This window comes from Falco cherrug, chromosome 2, assembly GCF_023634085.1.
Source record: "Falco cherrug isolate bFalChe1 chromosome 2, bFalChe1.pri, whole genome shotgun sequence".
Classification (NCBI taxonomy): domain Eukaryota; kingdom Metazoa; phylum Chordata; class Aves; order Falconiformes; family Falconidae; genus Falco; species Falco cherrug.
In genome coordinates, this window is record NC_073698.1 from 69,008,819 (window position 1) to 69,028,830 (window position 20,012).

Here is a 20,012-nt window from a genome sequence, read left to right on the forward strand (position 1 = left end):
GTACAAATTGGCCCAGGTATGTCAGAAACAGAGGAAGCATCCTAGGAGGAGCTGAGGGAGCACGTTCTTCTTCAGGGCAAGGGAGGTCACCGGTTTCCTGATGACTGCTCTAACCACAAGGCTAGTATGTGAATGCATTCAGAGTTTTTGTATCATCGAGCTGTTTCTGCTCATTATTATCTATTCTCAGAAGGCAGATAGCCAGCTTACATCATGCCCAGGGATGGAAGTAAGCATTTCCTATTCGTTCTCTCTACAGTCAACAGTAAGGGTCAGGAGTGCACAATTTAGGGAGCAGAGCATCCTCTGCTGATCTTAGAGGTCCTTATCTTCTGCCACTAAACAGATTAGAACCATTCCCTTCCCCTTTGGGGGCTGTGTATGTCTAAATTTGGGTGCAAAGACACGGCTCATAGGCACAGACATTTCTAGTTCTGCAGGGTATCACGGAAGCAATACTATGTGCAAATTAATGTATCCTCAGATAACCAGAAGTTTTCTGAATGAGTGTGTTTGTGTGGACAGCTCTTTCCACAGACTTTCTTCAGCTTATCAGTACTGTAAAGTCAGCGTAAAGTTTCTGTTAGGTTGAGTTTCTGCCTCAGCAAAACCTCAGATCTGACCTTTGGTTAGCAACAAAATTGGAATTCCAAGAGCTCAGCAGAAATGGCAGTCTACCATACAAAATAAAACCCAAGAATCGGTTTAATCTCTCTCCACATCACTAGCAAAAGTACTCATTTTCTCTGAATTCATATGCTGAAGGATGGAAAGACACAGTCTAAAAGTAGTCATAAGTAGAACAGCAACTGTGGCTGATAAACCAATGAAGGAAACAAATGTAAAGCAAATGCTACATGATATATTCTTTGACAAATAGTTGGGTGATACTGAAGTCCTTGAGTTATTATTCTTATTAAAAATATTCTGTTTGTGTTGCCTTTCTGGAGTAGTTTACTATGAAGTTTCAGAAAATACTGAATTACACTACAAGAATGTGTCTGATGAGAAAATCTAAATAAAAAAAAATCAATTCTCTGTAAACATTTTAAACCTAGATGGAAACTACATACACTTAGCAAAAGAAACAAAATTAACAAGGTTGTGGCATGTTTTCCAGCACATTCATCACAACAGAAGTTAAGCATATCAACTCAGCATAACAGCACAAACCTCAACTATGTTTTCAAAATACAGAATGAGGAAAGCAGGGGCATATCTCTGGTCTGAAGATTTCAGAAGAAACTTTCAAATGCACAGCTAATTATTGTAATAAGTGTTACTATAATCTCTTCTAGCCAGCATGAAGAGGAATGAGATTATGTGCAGAATAAAAACCTTGAGACTGTACACTTCAGTGGGCATACCTTTCAGTCAATCGATCAGTTTCCCACCTGTAACCATTTTTCCCATCAACTCCACCTCTAAATCCTTACTGGAAATTCCATTTGCCAGTGAATATTTCCAATGTTCCAGCTAAATAGAAAATACAAAATTCTGATTATATTTTGCCTTTTTTTTTTTTTCTTTTCTTTCCTTTCCTTTTTTTTTTTTTTTTCTTTTTCATGTTGCTGCTCTTTTGAGCTGGAGAACAGAAAGCCTAGAATGGAAATCCTACCATTAAATAACATCTGCACATCATTGTTATGAACAATTCCACCTACCATCATAGCTAAAAAGGTGGAATTTGAGGTTGTAAGTAGTATTGGTCATAACTATTCAGAGGCTCATACTGACTCTAGGAGAAGTTCAATTCCAAATACACTGTTATAACTATATTCATGTCTCGTCCATGCAGCTCCCTGGCAACATGCAAACAGTAAAGTCTGTGAAGTTCCAGGTACTTTTTCAAAATTTTTCTTTCATTCTTTATAAATGCCAAAGTCAACTGAACTCACTGTAGATCAATATGCCCGTTTGTACTCATTTATTACTATCTTTTATTTCATCTGTTTTGTCAACTGAGTCAAACAATGTCTGGGAATAAGATGTTAACTTGTTATAACTAAAATTCTGGGTAAATTACTAAGAAGGAAGAAGCACACAGAAATTTCAGTCAAAATGTAATAGCCAATAGGAAGCACTAAAGGTATCATCTGTGTCAAGACAAAATAAATATTTGTGCTCCAAAGACTAAGACAATAGAATAGTGATGACAAAAGAAGGAGAACCTGCTCTAGCAAAATGTTTCCAGGTAGTTTTCACCAACAGGTTGCCTTCAAATGGTCCATTAAAACTTGAAAAGAGAAAGGACAAATTTACTGCAACAATGGAAACACCAGATCTTGAACCAACAAACAGCTAGTTGAGGTTACTGAAATCATGGCAAAATGACAAATTCTCAGAAGGGTATAAAGCAACTCTGGAGCCTGTTGAGGCAATGTAATGGACAACGAGGACAAAATTTGTTGACACAAAGGAACAGGCAGTGACAGACAAAAGTAGATGATGAATTTTGAAGAGTCTACAATTCAGGCAAGATGATTCCTTCCAAGACTTGCCATTTATGAAATTAAACCATCAATACATTACAGGAAAAAAAATGAATGGGAAAGAATGCTTGTCAACAGCAGTGGTAGCAAATTTTGATGCAGATCCTTGTCTTGCTTTCATAGGTTAAGTCATAGAAACATGACAATACCTGTGCTGGTTCAGACCATCTAGCTCAGTACTTCTTCTGTAGTAAGGACTATTAAGAAAAATAAAGTGTAAGATCATGATGTCCAACACACTTCATAACTCCACCTCAGTACTTTCCTAGCCTCCGCTTGTTCTCAGCACCAGGAATTTCCCGAGCCTGTTATGTTTTGTCTGTTTATTCACCTCCTATTGGATGTCTCTTCCAAGTCTGGTCTCCCCAGGAACCCGTGTGGTCTGGCAAAGATACACAGGGCTGCTATCTTTTTCCTGAAGATCAATTATCTTTTTCTCTTTAATGTACTGGATAGCCAGCACTGTGATTGCGCTGAAGTTTGATAAAGTGATGGGTAAAACCAAGAGAAAATGTGTGCTGGTTGCAGAAAATACACCTTATCAGAAGCCGGTGCATCGGACCATGCCGTGTACTGTAGGATACGACCTTTTTCACTCAACTCCTTGACCAGGGCAACTGAAGTCTATCAGTTGCAATGCATAGAACAACATCCTTAAAACCCAAACATGTGGCCTAAGAAGAGAGACATTATCTCAGTGTGTTCCTGGCATGGTACTGCAGTCTACTGAGGGAGCTCCAAAGGACCATATTTGAGAGCTGGAAAGGTATAGCCACAAGAACACAGACCTTCAAACAGCTGCTTAACTCTACCAAGGTTGTGCTCTAGCAGCAGTTCTTCTTATGCCATCCTAATCATCCACACTTGCCTTCCCTGTGCCAGAAAAAAATATTTTGTGTTCCTAGATGGCAGACAGTTCAGAAAACAGATCTGCCTAAGAAATAATTGGCCAAGAGAAACAACAAAAGCAGTTATTTTTCAGCTGGTTTGGTTCTTGGGCAGGTTTCATGGACAGGCAACTGTGCTGGCACAATAGAAAGCAAAGCCTTGGAGCAGACGTTGGCAGGCAGAGGGAGCAGGACAGTCCAAACTAGTGAAGACAGGGAATAAGCACCTGTCAGACCATGCCAGGAGAATAGCAAAAAAGTGTCACAACTCTTCCATTATCCAGTTGCACTGGATGGCTGCACCAGCATGATGCCTGCAGGCTTTTCCCTGGTAACTTCATGTTGCATGAGTGTTTCCTAACTGTCATGGTTTAACCCCAGCTGGCAACTATCCTGCAGCCACTTGCTTACTCCTCCCGTAAAGAGAGATGGGGAGGAGAATTGAGGAAAAGGTAAAACTCAAGGGCTGAAAGAAGAAAAAATTAATAATTGAAATAAAATACAATAATAATAATAGTAGTAATAATAATAACAAATCAATAATGATAATGAAACAATAGTAATAATAATAATAACAACAACAAAAGCTGTAATGAAAAGGAGAATGAAGGGGAGAAGAATAAAATCCAAAGGGAAAGGAAAAAAAAAAAAGCAACAAGTGATGCACAATACAGTTGCTCACCACCTGCTGACTGACACCCAGCCAGTGCCCCCCGACCAGCAATCACCCTGCCCTGGCAAACTCCCCTCGTTCATATACTGAGCATGATGTTCTGTGGTACGGAATAACCCTTTGGCTGGTTCAGGTCAGCTGTCCTGGCTCCGTCCCCTCCCCATCCTTCTTGCTGGCAGGGCGTAAGAAACTGAAAAGTCCTTGACTTGGTATAAACATTACTTAGCAACAATTGAAAACATCAGTGTGTTATCAACATTATTCTCATAGTAATCCCAAAACACAGCATTGTACCAGCTACTGAGAAGAAAATTAACTCTATCCCAGCTGAAATCAGGACGCTAACTAAACCCATTTAAGAATGCTGTTTTCTTTAAGAGAAATGTTGACTTTTTCAATACCTCCCAGTGTCCAAAGTCACCTTAACAAGGAAAGACAGCTCTATTGTTTTCCTGGGGGAGGATGAGGTCAATTGTGTGTCCGTGCTACAGAAGGGAAGAGGAAACAACAAACTAAAGAAACTTCAGGGTTCAGACACCAGAATATTATCTTGATCCCAGGGTTTCAGTGGAGCTCAGATTTCACATCTGGAGTGCTAGAAATAAAATCCATGTAGTTTGAATTAGCCATGGCCCAGCAGCTGCAAACATGCACAGCTCCCTGCTGACATTCGTAGGCAAACAGGCAGATGGGAGACCAAAACACACTGAGAGCACAGAGCACCCCAAGATCTCCAGGAACACCCATATGACAATGTCACTCGCTTTCGTTCAACCATGACTGGGTTCTGAAACTTGCAACACTAAAAACACCCCAGCTAATCTTGGCTAACAGCTAATGGGGACAAACCCCAGTAGCCTGCCAGCACAAGGTGTCTCTACACCCAGTGCTGCAGCTTGGTAATGCTGGGTAAAGCAAGAGGAGAGGGACTTCACGTGGGAGCATCCCTGGCCTACAGGAAGGCTCCTCTTAGGGTCCTGCCTGCTGCTGGCTCCATTCCTTAGCCCAGAGTGAGTGTGAAGAAGGGCTAAGGATGGCAGCCCCGGAATCGGACCTGAGACACCACATATGCAGCCTAAAGGGTCGTCACAGCACAGAAGCAACATGACCATGGCACAGGAGCCAAGCTGGCTTGAGTGACAGCAACGAGGGGTGCAGCTGGAGCTGGCCCTCCATGCAGGTGCAGCGTCAGAGCAAGGGTGGCTTCAGCCTGAACACCCGCCTGAGCCCTCAGAAAAATCCCACTTTTCCCACAGCGACGGAGCACCCTGGCAAAGCTAGAGTGTGCCGAGGCTGGGCAGCGAGGCAAGAAAGTAGCAGCGACCAACCTGGCTACCTTGGCGGTCGGAGAGCTAGCCCAGCAGAATGGGGCAGCTGTTGAGATATCACTTGGATTTTCAGCAGCTCCTTTCACTGCTGCTGAAAACAGAACTCCTGGCTCAGTCAGCTGCTGGCTTGACTCGGCAGAGCATTTCTCATGCTCTTCTCCAGCATTTGTTTTTCCTCTTTTTTCCCAGCAGCTCTCACAAGTGAACTGGGCCCTTTGGCTGGGAGACAGTTCTTGGCCTGAGGAATTGGTCAGCTGGAGCTATTGCAGCCAGCACATCTCCCTCCAGCCCCTACAATCCCCTGGCCAAAGTAACACACAAACTCACAGCATCTGTAACTAAACTTCATCACATGTCAAAATCCTTATTTTCCTCCTTGAGGCATTTAGGATCACCTGCAGGCTCTGTTATGAGTGCACTGAAACCTACAGGTGCAGGTTTTCAGTGTAGGCCAAAAATAATTGTTTCCACAGCTCCCCTCAAAAGTGCTCTGTACTCACTGCTTGAAAACACTTTGCTGGCAACAAACCAGGAGCTTTGGGGGGGGGGGGGGGGGGGGGGGGAAGAAAAAAAAAAAAGTATCTGCTCTGCATCTAAGGCAAGGGAATTTCCAGAACACCAGGTCTTGTGAGAGGAACATGGTGATCCAGGAGGTGGCCTCGCTCAGAAAAGCAAAAGATCATCACGCTGATCGGAGTTATCTTCAAAGAGAAAAGCCAAGAGCAGTAAAATATGCCCCCTCTAAGTACGTTTGCGGTTACAGAGAAGTACATGCAAAGATAAAAAGGCACTTTGCTGCTCCACATGCCCCACAACTAGCTCAAAACACTACACGTGATCTTTATCAGTATTTATGTAGGGTGCTGCTGACTTTATTGCTCCTCACCTCCTCCCTTCTTCTCCCCCAGGCCAGGCCATAAGAGCTTCATAATGCTGCCAGGTCTAGGTCAAATTGGCTAAACACTTTTAAAACATTACAAGGATTTTTTTTCCAGTTAGCCTCTTACTTAGTTGAGATGGCATTTAGCTGGCAAAGAAGAAGTCATATGGTTATTGTTTTAAATGGCAAGGGGTTTTTTTTTGCAAAATACGCACTTTGATTTAACCCTTATTAAGATATGGTCAAGAACTCTCATTTTATTCCCTATGAATGACCATCTCATACTATCCGCCAGGATCCTACTCCATAAATGGAAATAGCCACTATCCTGTATTCTTCACATCCTTGAGAGAAATGTATGTAGCAACTCCCTTCTCAAGCGCTCTAGCCCAATTCCAGCTAGAATCTGTTGTAACTGACAAGTGCAGGCATATGAGTAAGGTGGTGATTGGTTGTGAGAAGCAGCTGTGTGCCACGGAGTTCAAGGTGAGCAAGAAGCAGCCTCTTTTGGTGGGTTCCAAGGAAGAGAGAGACTGAAGAGAAGCAAGTGCATGGCCTGACTCCCACATTCCTGAATTCCCACCAAACCCACTGAGCTCCTCTCTCCTGTAACTCCCAGCTTCCCCCAGGATACCAGTGATTGCTCATAGCCTCCCCACAGCTGGAGCAGAAAATTTTCAGCTTTAGCAGCAGCACTGAACATTTAAGGGCCTACACACAAAGCACGCCTGGGGCTGCTCTTGGACCATTTGTCATCAGGTGACCTTCATAATGCTTATAATGCTTATACTACTATAACACTTTATTGCCATCTGAGTCCTTGCTACAAAATCCAACCAGCTACTGAGAGCTCCTTGAATTGATGATAGCATCACAAACCACCCTGCCCCAGCCATTCTTGCTAATTTCTTTAAACACTTTCTGCAAAGTCTCATCTTCACCATTAGTTCTGGAACTCAGAATCATTTTGCCTGAGCCACGGCAAGATTTTTTATTTGGCTGCATTTATTATTAATATTAACGTTAATAGTAAGATTATTCATATTAATATTATTTTAATACAGGCATTAATCCAAGTACAAAGTTTTGCTCCACAGAGATTTTGGCAAAGGTGCTAGATAGACTTTGAGACCACCCATCACTTCCATTTTGCAAACACTCTTCAACTTACAAACTGTATGGCTGTAGATTAATTAAGAAAGGGGAAAAAAATAAGAAAAGAAAAAAAAAAGCTACACACCAGCAGGGAAAAGAGGGTTTGCAAGGTCCCTTGGGGCCTGGGCACACAATCCAAGGCAAGGATTGGGGGCTGATCATTTCAGGTAGCAGAAGACACTGCCTGTGAAATGGGATTCCCAAATCATCAGAGCCAGGGAGAACATGCCAGTGCTTCCTTCTCCGAGGAATGCTGTGACATTTTCATATAGTCTTCATGATGCACCTGACTGCTCCCCTCTGATGGCAGCCCTGAGGCAATTCTTCTTCAAGGGCTCCAAGACTACTGAACCTGTCCATCTGCAGACTAGGGACCTACAAACACTTCAACATCCCAGACCCCAAGATTTTCTCACCATGTGACCATTAGATCTATTTGTTCCCAGCCCAGTGGGCTAGATATTTAAATTAGGCAAAAAAATATCCATACTTCATCACATCAACTGAGCTGTGCTGCTCTCAATTGCCTGGGGAGCATGTGGTTGGTAATGGTGTTCCAGCCATTACGCATGGCTGATCTGCTGGAATGCAGATCCCAGATGAAGTGGTCTCCATTCAGAGTCTTCTTGGAATAACCAATGGGAAGTGTTGTTCAACATAAAGCAGTCAGATCTAATTGACACATGCTGCAGGCTGATAAACACAGCTCTACAGAGGACAACTCCCCATTTCCCAATTAATTCTGAGTTCCCAATTAAATCTGAATTAACAGATGTATGGACTCAAAGGCAAAAAAAAAAATATCTCATTTTCCACTAAATTCCCCACTAGCTCCTACAAAAGTATGGGGAAAGCACTAAAAATAATAATTACAGTATAATTCAGAACAGCAGTCATCAGAATATTATTTTTTTTACTACCTCTTGGTGTGTTTTTTCTTAGTATTGTGGCTTGGCACTATTAGCAACAGAACTTCACTACGGTCTTCTATGAAGAGTGGTTTTTTTTAAAAGGGGAGTGCTTCAGTCTCAGGCATCACTAGATGGAGACGTTGCACAGCACAATGCCAGCACAGCTCACTGCTGCAAGGTTTCAGGATCCCCACAGTCACCTCTTATGGCAGATGTTATTACTCCCTCACCAGCCATCACCCTGGGACTCCTGATCTTTCCTGTCCTCAGTTGTCTACTGTCTTGGATGTAATCCTTTCCGCAATAATATGCCAGTTCATCTCCTCATCTGGGTATGCAACTAACTTTACAACCTTACCCTCCAAAAATGTCAAATGCACCAAAGTTAGTGGTTTTTAAAAAATGACAGCAGACGGTGCTAGCACACTCTTGGCTCATTTAAATACATACATGTACCAAGCCATTCAAATCTAGGCTGAGGAGACATATTTTTACGAAAAACTTGGCTTTTCTTGCAGAAGTCAGCATGTGGTCTATTCTCTTCCCTCTCTGAGGAGAACTAAGTCCCATTTACTTTAAAAATACAGGAATTGGAGCCAGATATCAAGCAGAACCAGATGTCATGACCCAGAAGACAGCATACACAGATGGTAGGGGGACATATGGCACACAAGTTCTTTCCCACTGTGAGTGTCCCTGTCAAGACAGCTCTTTAGCTTTTTCACTGTTTGTTCCTGTAGGCAATATGTAGGGGAGTTAACTGCCAATTTTTTTTCCTGTTTTAAAGGGACAGATAACTTATTTTTTGTAACTCCCAAACACCCTGCTTATTTGCCATTTCAGAAGTAGAATTTATAACCTCCTCCTGCAACTTCCTTACCCCTACAAAGATGCATTTGTCCTGCCGCTTCTCCTACAAGTCATTTGAAATAATGTGGTTGTGTCACACCATACCCAGGAAGTACACACCTAGCTGATACAGTCTGAGTGTGCTTCCCTAGGAGTGAGAGGTAAGGTAAGAGTACATACATCAAATTATTTGCAAATCCAATTGCTTGTCCAAGTCACTCACTTCCACGACACAAAATGCATATTTGAAAAATAGAAAACAAACAAACAAACAGTATGGATATTACAAACAATATGCCCAAAGAGAGAAAAAATACCTTCTTGAGAATTTGAACGTGGCCCTTCCTATGTTTCAGGGAGTTTGTATATATTCACAGTATATAAACCAAAGTATATAAGAAAGTGCAAAAGATCAAGATCAGCATTAGAAATTGGAGGGACAAGGTGGCACTGGGGTGTTACCATGGACAATGCAGGAAAAAGAAGCACTCCCCCCATACGTATTGCTGGTGAGATAAGGGAAAGAGAGAACACAGATTTTAATAATTGCCAACAGAAATAAAGTCCATCAGAGAAAATGCTTAGTGGGAAAAAAATAAATTCTAATGAGACAGTGTTCAAAGTTCTCCTTCTACTACAGCTACTGCTGTGCTCACAAAAAATTTAGGGCAAGATCAAATGAGTAGCTGGGGGCAAAAATGAACTAGAAAAAGAATTTGCACAGCTCAGTCACCTGATCTGGAGCAGCAATTCAAAACCAACATTTCTGGTGCAGAAAATTCACCTTAATTACTTGTGAGCTTTCTACCTTTCTTCAGGGTGACTGTTCTCCTGACAGTCACTGTCATTGCCAAGCAGAGCTCTAGCTCCAGCTGTAATGCCACAGTGACTGGGGTGCTCTCTCAGAGGAAGTCACACTTTTTAACTGTGCCCCCTGATTCCCAGCAGACCACAGAGTCCTTTTTGCAATTAATTTAAACATGGGAAGCAATCTTAGAGTGGGCCGAAGACACAAATGGTTTGTACTAATTTCTAGCTCACTTTCAGTAACTAATGTTCAGTTTGTCTCAACAAATGCATCAAGTCCTGGTTAACATTATCCCATCTTAAAAGACAACAAAGCATACACGTCAAGTGGTATATTTTGCCTTTACTCTCAGGAATAACAAGTGTAGGGATGACAGGAGGAAACCGTTGCTCCTGTGTTTGTGCATTCTAGCATCTATGACTAAACCAGACCCCTGGGAGTATTGTTAGGTAGCAAAGCTGCTAGCCACTGGTTTTACTTACATGTATTCTGAAGCTCTACAGTGTAATACATCCTTAATTATTTCTAGGAATTTCTCTCCTTAGCCCAGATATTATATACATCAACTGTATTCTGCTTTCTTCATCTTCAAGCTAACTGCAGCTATGGAAGGAGGTATAGTAGTTAAAATACTACAGCATCTGAACAAAAGACAGAATAGGCTTCCCCCTCTGCAGAAGTTCAAGACACCAAGATAAAGGGGAAATGTAAAATCACCTTTGTGCTCTTCTACCTTCTAAGGTGCAATAGAGAAGTAAATTAAAAGGAACAAAAGAAAAAGTTAGTCAGGGTCATCCTGTCTGGGGCCATTGTATAGTCTCCACTGGGTTGTAAGAACTTGGTTTAGGTTTGGGCTCAGAGCACATGCTCCTCCCCATCACATAAGCCTTTATCCAGGAATTAATAGCATCACAGATGTGTACATTAAAACATGAAACAGGCCGTATATCAGCACCAGCTGCCATAAAGGTGAAAAAGTGGGATATGGGAGGAAAATTATGAAAAGAGTAGTCTCCCAGGAAAAAACCACAGTATGTTTGGAAAGACACAGTGGAATTAGAAAATTCGAAACAAGTTAATCAGAAAGCAAGAAAGAAGAGGGGCAATCTGGAGTGCCAAATAAATTGACAGGAACAAGCCAACAGAAGAAATATCATATAATTATGGCTGAAAAGAAAAAAAAATGGTGTAGAGAATGCTTTCAGTGTATCTTACACCACATACCATTTAGACTGTTTTCTCTGTCAGCATAGACAGACAATAAACTGAAATATATCTGCTACATCATGGTGAAAAAATACTTTTTTACAGATAACATTGCATTTGCTTTTTCCTTCTGAAGCTATCAAGTTTCCAGAAGCAGACCTCTTGCCAAATAATCATTTGTGGAGGGTTTTTTAATAAAGAGCACTCAGCACATCTGTCTCTATGGGGTTTATTTTATTATAACACAAAAAGTGGTGTGGTTTTCTATGTGACTTGCAAAAAATTAGTTTCCAAGGCAAGAAGACAGAGACAAAATTCAGCTTCAAGATAAAATCCCATGATAAAAGGATAAGCCACTTCATGTTGTGCTACAGTCAAGTAGTTAGCTAACAATTAACCATAATAACTGAAACCTTTCTCCCACACTCATTTTCACACAAGAATACTAAAATGCCTACATAATCATACTAAATGTGGTTGTTTAAAAAAGTATCAGGTAGATAAATGCTGACTCACAATTATCTGTCTTCACTTAAAAGTCCTTAGGAGTCTCCTTTAGTGGGAAAATTATTATCTTGAATATTGTAGCAAGCCTCTGAAAAGAACTATGAAAAAAGTGGCCAGAAATTGTAACAGCACATTCACAGAGGAAACAAAAAATACCAGCAGAACTCCATGCAAATCAGTATACTTATATGGAGTACTGCAAATCCTAGAGTTATTGGTATTTTTTTTATTTCAAAGCATATGAAATTAGGATGTTGGAAAAAAATATCTACCACAGTTTCAACCTCTTTATTATTTCTCTCATTTTATATGGAAAACAAGGGTTCTGTTTTGAAACACAAGTAGAAAAAAAAACAACTTTGAAGGAAAGTGTAATTTTCAACACACTTCTGACCAAGTTTAAGTCTAAACAGAGTGTAAAAATTTGCCAATAAGGATTACCTAAACTCTCTAGGTTCTTACATTTATTTTTTAAAGATACTAGCCTAAGTGTTCTGCATTTCCAAGGAACACTGACTGAACATCTACTAGAACAATAGTACCTCACCTGATGGATCTATCATGTTCTCAATTTTCATGGCAACATCTCAGAAGAAGTCTCTTGTGAATGGAGGCTGTGGAAAATTACAAAGCTGTGAACGCCACAACCAGGAGGATGAGACACTGCTCATAAGAAATATTTGCTAGACCTTCTCAAAGAAAAAGGTACCATGAAATGCTATTGCAAATCTTTCATTTAAAATATATGTTCTGCTCCTGGACCTTGCTTTCTCTCCCAACAATACAGCCCAACAAAAAGCATATTCTATAGCATACACACTTGTGAGAACCAGCTGAAAGCAATTCAGTGACAAATGTTATCCTGCCAATAAAGGTAATGTAAGAACCTACTTAACTTCAGAGAAGAACAAAAAAAGCAAGCAGAATTCACATTTGCATCCAAATGATGCCCTTCAAGGCTGGAGTGTGAAAACTCTTGCCACTTCAGACCACCTTGAAAAGGAAGAACTGCACACAGAACAACAGATTGGGACCCAGAAATAACAAGCTACTCCCAAGCAGGTTGACATAGGACATGCCTCTTTTTTTCTTGCAGAAGTAGATGAGATATTATTTCTTGCCATTAGCACCTGGTTAGGTTTCAGAACTGGCCATTTTCCACTCTCTCCAGGATACCCATCCCAAGCACAGTCCTTTGACAGATTCTCCGTGAACTTCTGTGTTTGTAGTTAGTACAGTTGAGACATGGAATGGGAGCATCTGGTTTCCAGAGTAGCAGCACAGTCTAGAAAGCTTCCAGTTTGCATGAAATCTGAAATATTTTCAGTTTCCTGACCATTTCAAGAGACTAAGTTTAGAAAACACCCCATAAACCAGATACCACAGAATTATTCAATAAATGTGTAAAAAGCCACAGATTCCATTCCATTTGCTGAACACATTTAGTACCAACTGTTCAGCTAAAACACGCTTAATGTTGTGAGGAGTTTTAAATATACCTATGTCATGTGTTTCCCCAACCCCTTCAGGAATCAAGGATAAGGTCTGCTGCTCAGGAGGGCACCCCAAAGCAGATTCTTGCAGTAATGAGGAAGTCAGACAATGATGGAGAAGCAACAAGAAGAACAGAATTACTAGGAAAATGCTGACAACAGACAGATTTTTTAATTTATCAACTGCAGTTTCAATTTTTTAAAAAGTGGACTTCTCAGCTGCTTCTTCAGTGGATATTACATTTATAGGACCATTAATATTACAGGACCATGCCTATTTAATAGTTTACCACCATCAACAACATGTACCTCTTGTATCTGTGCAAGACTAACACAACAAATTGTGTCACTATCCAAAACCCAGAACAGAAATAAAGCTGGACAGTTTTTCTTTTAGGGTGTAATTTGGGGAAGGGATGAGTAGGTTTTACTCCTTGAAGAAAACACTTACTTTGTAATATAAAGAATTTGTGTAAAAAACCCACACATTTCAGAATAACCTTCTCAGTATTATTTTAATAAGTGCATTTTAACTTCCCTTTGCTGCAGAATTGTTCCAAGTTAGGGGCAACAAACACATTTCAGAAGAAGATACCTTTTTCCTGGATGGCATTTGATAACGCACATTTTTCCAGAATTTTGTATTTGCTGAACAGGATTTCTCTGAGAAGTCCCCTTTCCATTGGAGAGCTCCATGTTTTTGCTTAACGTATCTGATTGATTCCGGCATGCTTGTGTAGTCCTGTATTTCATCCATTTCTATAAGAATCACTTGAATCCCATCACGGATGAGAGCATTATACATAGCTAGTTGTTGTTCAGCAGTGTCTTCTAACAGGCAGCAACTAGATGTTTCTGATCCCGAAATAATCATCAGTCTTCTGCTTTGCTTAAGGGTTTCATCAGCAACACTGACCACAGCTGTAAGTAATGAAGGAACGATCAATCAAAGTTTGCACAGAAACTTTGCAACTGATGTAAAGCATTTCTTCATTTTAAGATTGCAGATATATGGACCAGTGGCTGGCTCAGAGGACTGGTAAATTTAAGATCTCCACATTCATGATTTATGATCCATTGCATGAAATTACTGAAATTCAGTCCCCAGGAGCAGATATCATTCAAAAAACGCTCAACAATGTTAATATTGCTGCTAAATCCTCATTTATTCATCACTAAAATAAAGGCCAGGCCCTCATAATATCAGAACAGGATTTGTGGTAAGAAACCAGAAGATTTTAAAATAAAGAAATTGTTCATTGGATAAATTGATAAATTATCCATTAAAAATGAACAATTAAGCTTTGTTTTCCCAAAATAGGCATTTTTAAACTGTATATCTCATCTTCTAACCCAAGAACAATGTGTCAAAAGACAACCTATTAACTCTACTAATTAAAGTATACCTTCTCCTGGTAAATCATCTCTTCCCAATATAAAGAGATTATATCCACACTGTTGTTCTAAAACATCAGGGAGTATTCTACGAACAAAGGTTTCCAGACGATAGAAACTTCTGCCTCCACTGCTTTGTGCGTACAGGACATATGCATCATATATTTTCCCATCTAAAACAAACACAAATGTTTCTATTAAAAAAAAAAATATCTATAACACAGCAACGTGCCTTTATTTCAAAGTTTTATTTTGGACTGTTTAAAAATAGTGATGAGGGGCTGATTCACCCAACTGACAGAATAATGTCAAAGCACTAAAATGCCCTGCAAATCAAAAGATAGGTGATCAGCCACAGAACCAGACTTCTTTTCCCACCATGGGGAGGGATATGCACAAGCAAGCTGGATGCAAGACCCTGGACCTGCAGAAGGAAGCCTCCAACCCCACAGGTGCTATGATAACGTGTCCTCTTGCAGGACTTTCCTCACCACCTCTCCTGAAATAAACTCAACAGCAGTTATCTCCACTTCCGACTAACCACAAGAGTGGGTGGAAAATGGCAATTCTTTCTTCTTTTTCTTTTTTTTCCTTTGTTCTCCATTAGAACTCTGGTAAAGTGTTCTGGGGAAACTGAACTTTTAACCAGAAGTTGAAATAACTTTTCTGTGAAAATGTTTAGAATAGCCATGAGAAAAAATTACTACTATTTCAATGCACATAGCCCATTTACTTTCAAGCTATGGGGAACTTCAGACAGTCTAATTCTGAGCACTGCCACACAAAAGATCTATAATGTTGCACTTATTCCAATTTTTTCACACCTGTCCAATGTATTAGTCTACACCACAGCAATCAAAACACATAAGAAAAATCACAGAATACAGAACAAGTAGTATTTTTTCTCTTCAGCATGTAAACATCAAAACTGACAGGATTTTAGAGAAGTGTTGGGTAAAAGAGAGAAGTTGCAAAAAAAAAAAAGGAAACCAACGAAATTAATCTCTGAGAAAATGAGTGTCTCATTTTCCATATAAATATTTAATGCATGTCTTTAAACAGCTAGTTTACAGGATGCAGCTCTGCTGACACCTATTGATCATCATCAGAGTGACCATAAATCTACATGTAAAATACTTTACAGAAAAGCAAAGAGTAGCATGTAAATTTAGGAATAACCTGGAGTTCTTTTTGACCTATCTCACCACCACTACCTTCAATATTATGTATTGTTTATTACCTCTTCTATGATTATATTTTTTACGCATATGACTGAAAAAGAATCCCCCAAAAAAAACATTTTTGTGCATTTCTGAAAATTCCTCAAGGTAATTCCACATACATTCTACTAAACAATCACGTTGTTTAGAAGTAGTGGCAAATGAAAAAAATCAATAGTTTTTTTTTTATAGAAACTAACATACCTGGTCACATTTACATACCTTCCTTACTTCTAAAGGCACAGACAGAATTACGGTACCAAAGCACCAGCTCAATCTTGAAAATGTTGTAGATTATTAAAGTAGTAAATGTTAAAATTAACAGAGAGACAAGCCCTCCAGTCAGCCATCTTTGTATATTAGGAACTGCACAAAAAAAAATAAGAAGATTGCTTTTTAAATATTGAATTTGTCAAAATCTGATCTTTCATACAAATGTAATACAGATTTGAGTATCGTATTTTCCACTTCTATTTACCTATTTTTCTAATAAGGATAAATACACTACTACAGCAATTCCTTCCCTATGCAGAGGTACATGCATATGTACTGCAAACTGTAAGCCATCTGTCTTCTATGAACACAATGTATAGGCACTTGGTATCAAAACCCGTTCTAGGGAAGTCAAGGCAAAGACAGGCTGAAAAAATAACAGTATTTCTTACCTCTGTGTTTTAACATAATATAGGACGCAACTTGCCCAAAGGCATTTGAAGCCTGACATACAAACGGGTGTTCATAATCTTCACTATTCACTTCTGAAATTATGAGCTTCACAGAATTCATAGGGCGTCCATCGTAAGAAGTTTCCTCCCTATCCAAAAGGCAACAAACAGAGCCATAAAACCACAGCCCTTTCTGGAATGACTTCATCACTAACAGCTGCAGCATGACAATGGTTGTTTCTACAAGACTGTTATCTTACCTGGAGCTGTGCTTCCCCAAAGGAATATAAGGTTTCTATAGCTCAAAGTACAAAAATACACCTTACAAACCTAAGCAAACCCCTGTTATGGGCCTCCCAGCCCCTTCCACGAGCAGGCGAAGAGAGAGAAATTCAACAATGTGATACAACACAGAGTGAGGCCCTGGTTCAAGGTGTCATCTTGCAGTAAGCCGCTCTGGGACAGGGAGGGCATCAAAAGAGGTGACCAGCAGCAGACACCACCAGCTCACAGTGCGAGTGCAGCTGCAGGGAGTGGAGTATCCACTGTTGCTTCACCCCATGGATCAGAACCGACTTGTAACAGCTGAAGTGTCAGGCTACACCATTAGGAGACACAGATTATCCCACACACATTGTACAAGGGCACAAAAGTGCTCATGATGCTGCACATTTAGTCACGTGTACTGTGATGTGTGACTGATGTGTGAACTAAACAACTTTTTAACTACCATTTAAAATGCAAAATAAAAGCTTGAAATATATCATAAAGGGCATATATAGGACAACATGGATCACTTTCTAAGCAAAAAGTTACAGTAATTTGAACACTAACAAAGAATGAATGAATGAACATTACTAATGCAAATGACTAATTGTTGCAAAGATGATCGTTAAAGTGCTAGAAAGTACAAAAAATAACATTACTTTTATGATATCAATTCAGTGACCATGTGCCTCTGCATTATAGCCCAATTGTTTATGGCATTACAACTCTTCATGACAGTAAAATACATTACTTTTGTATAGGGTTTTGTCTCGGTGAACACTCAATTCAGCATTTTATTTCCCCCTTTGTTTTATGATGAGAACTTATTTCTCACTTTATTCTTACTTTGACAATATCATTCTCATTTCTCCATCAGTTTCTTGGTCATAGATTGTGATAATTTTTAAAAAATTCTCAAGCACTATTTTTTTCATAGCACCACCATGAGATGAGGACTGCCAAAAAAACCTTCAATTTTTAGTTCCCAAGCTGTCATACCTATGAAAATTTCAGATCGCCTCCTGCCCCAATTTTAGTTGCTTTTCCAAGTCAGGTCTAGTTTCTTCTCTCCATTTAACCTGCTTTTCACCTCCACCTTATCTCCCAGCTGCCCTTCTCATGCTTTACTCAATCCAAGTCCATTTTCCTTCCAGATCCCAACTCATCACTGGAAACCTGTCTCCCTTTTCTCCTTTCACACCACTAAGCTTCAGTACAATGTCCTCAGCCAAGTCTTCCATTTAGTTGTTCAGCTGATTGCAGTTACATTTCTCTAACTCAAGGCTCTTAAACCTTGTTTAAAGGTTTAGTCTTAATTTCTCCTGTAAAGCACAAGTTTGACCTTGCAACCTTTCAGAGAGGCAGATGTGAAGGGAAAGGAGAACGCAGAAGAGACAGTCTGAAGATCATATGCCTGAACACGCTAGATCCAACTGAAAAAGGCCTCTGTGAGGCCAGAGCCTGCTCAATAGAAACTGTATTACAATTATGAGAATGTAGGTCTACAGAATACCTTTTCCCAAGGCTGGAAATTAAGACAGATTTTTACAATGACCAAAAAAAGCACAATCACATGTGAAGTCCATGTGCCTGAAGTTCTACTTCAAATCAGAAAGTGAATTGAAAGAATTAAACATTAGTTTTTTAAAAGAAATCTATTTAAGCAAGTGAAAAATGTTGCTAAATATTTTAATGTCAAAGGGAGAAAGTTCCACTTTGGTTGCCAACACAATATTTTTCTAATCAGAAAATATACTTACTCATAGGGACTTGCAAAAATTCTGCTCATATGAAATACATCAATATACACACCATTGCCTGTCCAAAACACCTCATACCCATCAGCACCTGTTGTATTGCAATCCACTGTAACCTGTGAGCCTATAAAATTGTTACAAAGTGAGAAGTTAATTTCCATAAACTTATTAAAGTCTATACAATTCTATTCACAGACTCCCACACAGACCAGCTAACAATGGTCCCACGTCCTTTCAGAAAAGTTACTCTAACAGAGGGTCTATATACTTAGTGATGTGCAGGTTCAGAAAGAGACTGGTAGGATGGAAGAGGCTAAATCCAGGAAGAAGATGCCTCTCCCTGGGGCATCACTTTCCCTGCAGATTCAAAGATGGATCTGTTCTTAGAATCTCATCCAGAGTGATGGAAAGCAACCAATGTGACAGAGAATCATCTGGGTTCCCCACAATTTTCTTCCCATCCAAGAGATTTCCCTAGGACTTGGTAAGCAACATGCCCTGTCTCTTCCCCACTCACTCCCAAACACTCCTTCTTCAGGAGATCAACATAGAGAAACTGAGCTGGTCACTGAGCTAGTTTTTGTCCAAAAAAAACCCCAAAACCAGCGAACACCGAATATGCCACTCCTAGAGTACAACTTTTCATTAGCATACAAAATCGTATTTTCTTACAGAGAAAACTACTTACCAAGCTGCACTTCAATGGAGTTGTTTCTTGGGTAAGATATTTCTGGGGGCTTTTTTGGTGGGCTCACTAACCAAAAGAAAGAAAATGCTTTTCAGAAGACCTGGGGCAGCTGCAGTCTATTCTATGCTTTACAATCAAAGAGTACAAAAGTACAAAGTACAACGAAAAAAAACCCTGTCCTATGGACAAGTTTGTCAACAATTTTATAACAGACATCACTCAATGCTGATTGTCCTCTCAGGCAGTCATTACTTCTGACAAAAAGGTAAACTATTCTTTGCCCCACCACTTCCAAAATGTAGTGCCGCAAATCTCCACACACTCACGGTGGACTGGCTGATCCATGGCACAAACACCCTGTAATATTGCATGCACAGGTGCTGAGAAGGGTATGAGTAAATATCTGTAGCATTACCCCTCTACAATCTGGACAGCACGTCACCCAGCACCCCACAGACGCAAACTGGAGCTGAATACTTTTAGATGGAGCCAAATATTTTAGAGTAAAATTCACCTATTTTAGACTTTTACTATTATAAAGGGGGGAAATTTCATTCCTATGCTGTAATTAATGGCCTTACAGTTCTTCCTACAGCACTATCCTAAGCAAGTACAACATCAGTGGCCCCTTTTAGATGTTTACATTAGGACTAGATATATGACACTGGGGAAAGCTTATTTTTCTCTCCAGGCTAAAAAGGGAGAGGAATCAACAGGTGGATATCTAGACACCTACCTTAGAAATGTCTCAACATGGCTAAATGAATGCCAGCCTGGAGGGTCCCTTAGTAAACACACATACCAGTTCCAGCTGTCTCAGGCAGCTGTAGG

The 20,012-nt window shown here is 40.0% G+C and overlaps 1 protein-coding gene across 4 annotated transcripts in view; it reads right to left on the minus strand.

The window, feature by feature from the left end:
* Positions 1-20,012, minus strand: part of LOC102055105 (interleukin-1 receptor type 1-like) — a 32,052-nt gene that overhangs the window by 1,311 nt on the left and 10,729 nt on the right. For 3 of the 4 annotated variants that reach the window (XM_055701516.1, XM_055701515.1, XM_027813416.2), the window contains 6 exons: positions 19,182-19,247; positions 18,497-18,617; positions 16,470-16,618; positions 16,027-16,170; positions 14,596-14,757; positions 13,785-14,110 (listed from right to left, as the gene is read on the minus strand). In XM_055701516.1, coding sequence (XP_055557491.1) covers positions 13,785-14,110; positions 14,596-14,757; positions 16,027-16,170; positions 16,470-16,618; positions 18,497-18,617; positions 19,182-19,247 — 968 coding nt within the window. The remainder of the gene's footprint in view (positions 1-13,784; positions 14,111-14,595; positions 14,758-16,026; positions 16,171-16,469; positions 16,619-18,496; positions 18,618-19,181; positions 19,248-20,012) is intronic. The other variant, XM_027813418.2, reaches the window with a different exon arrangement.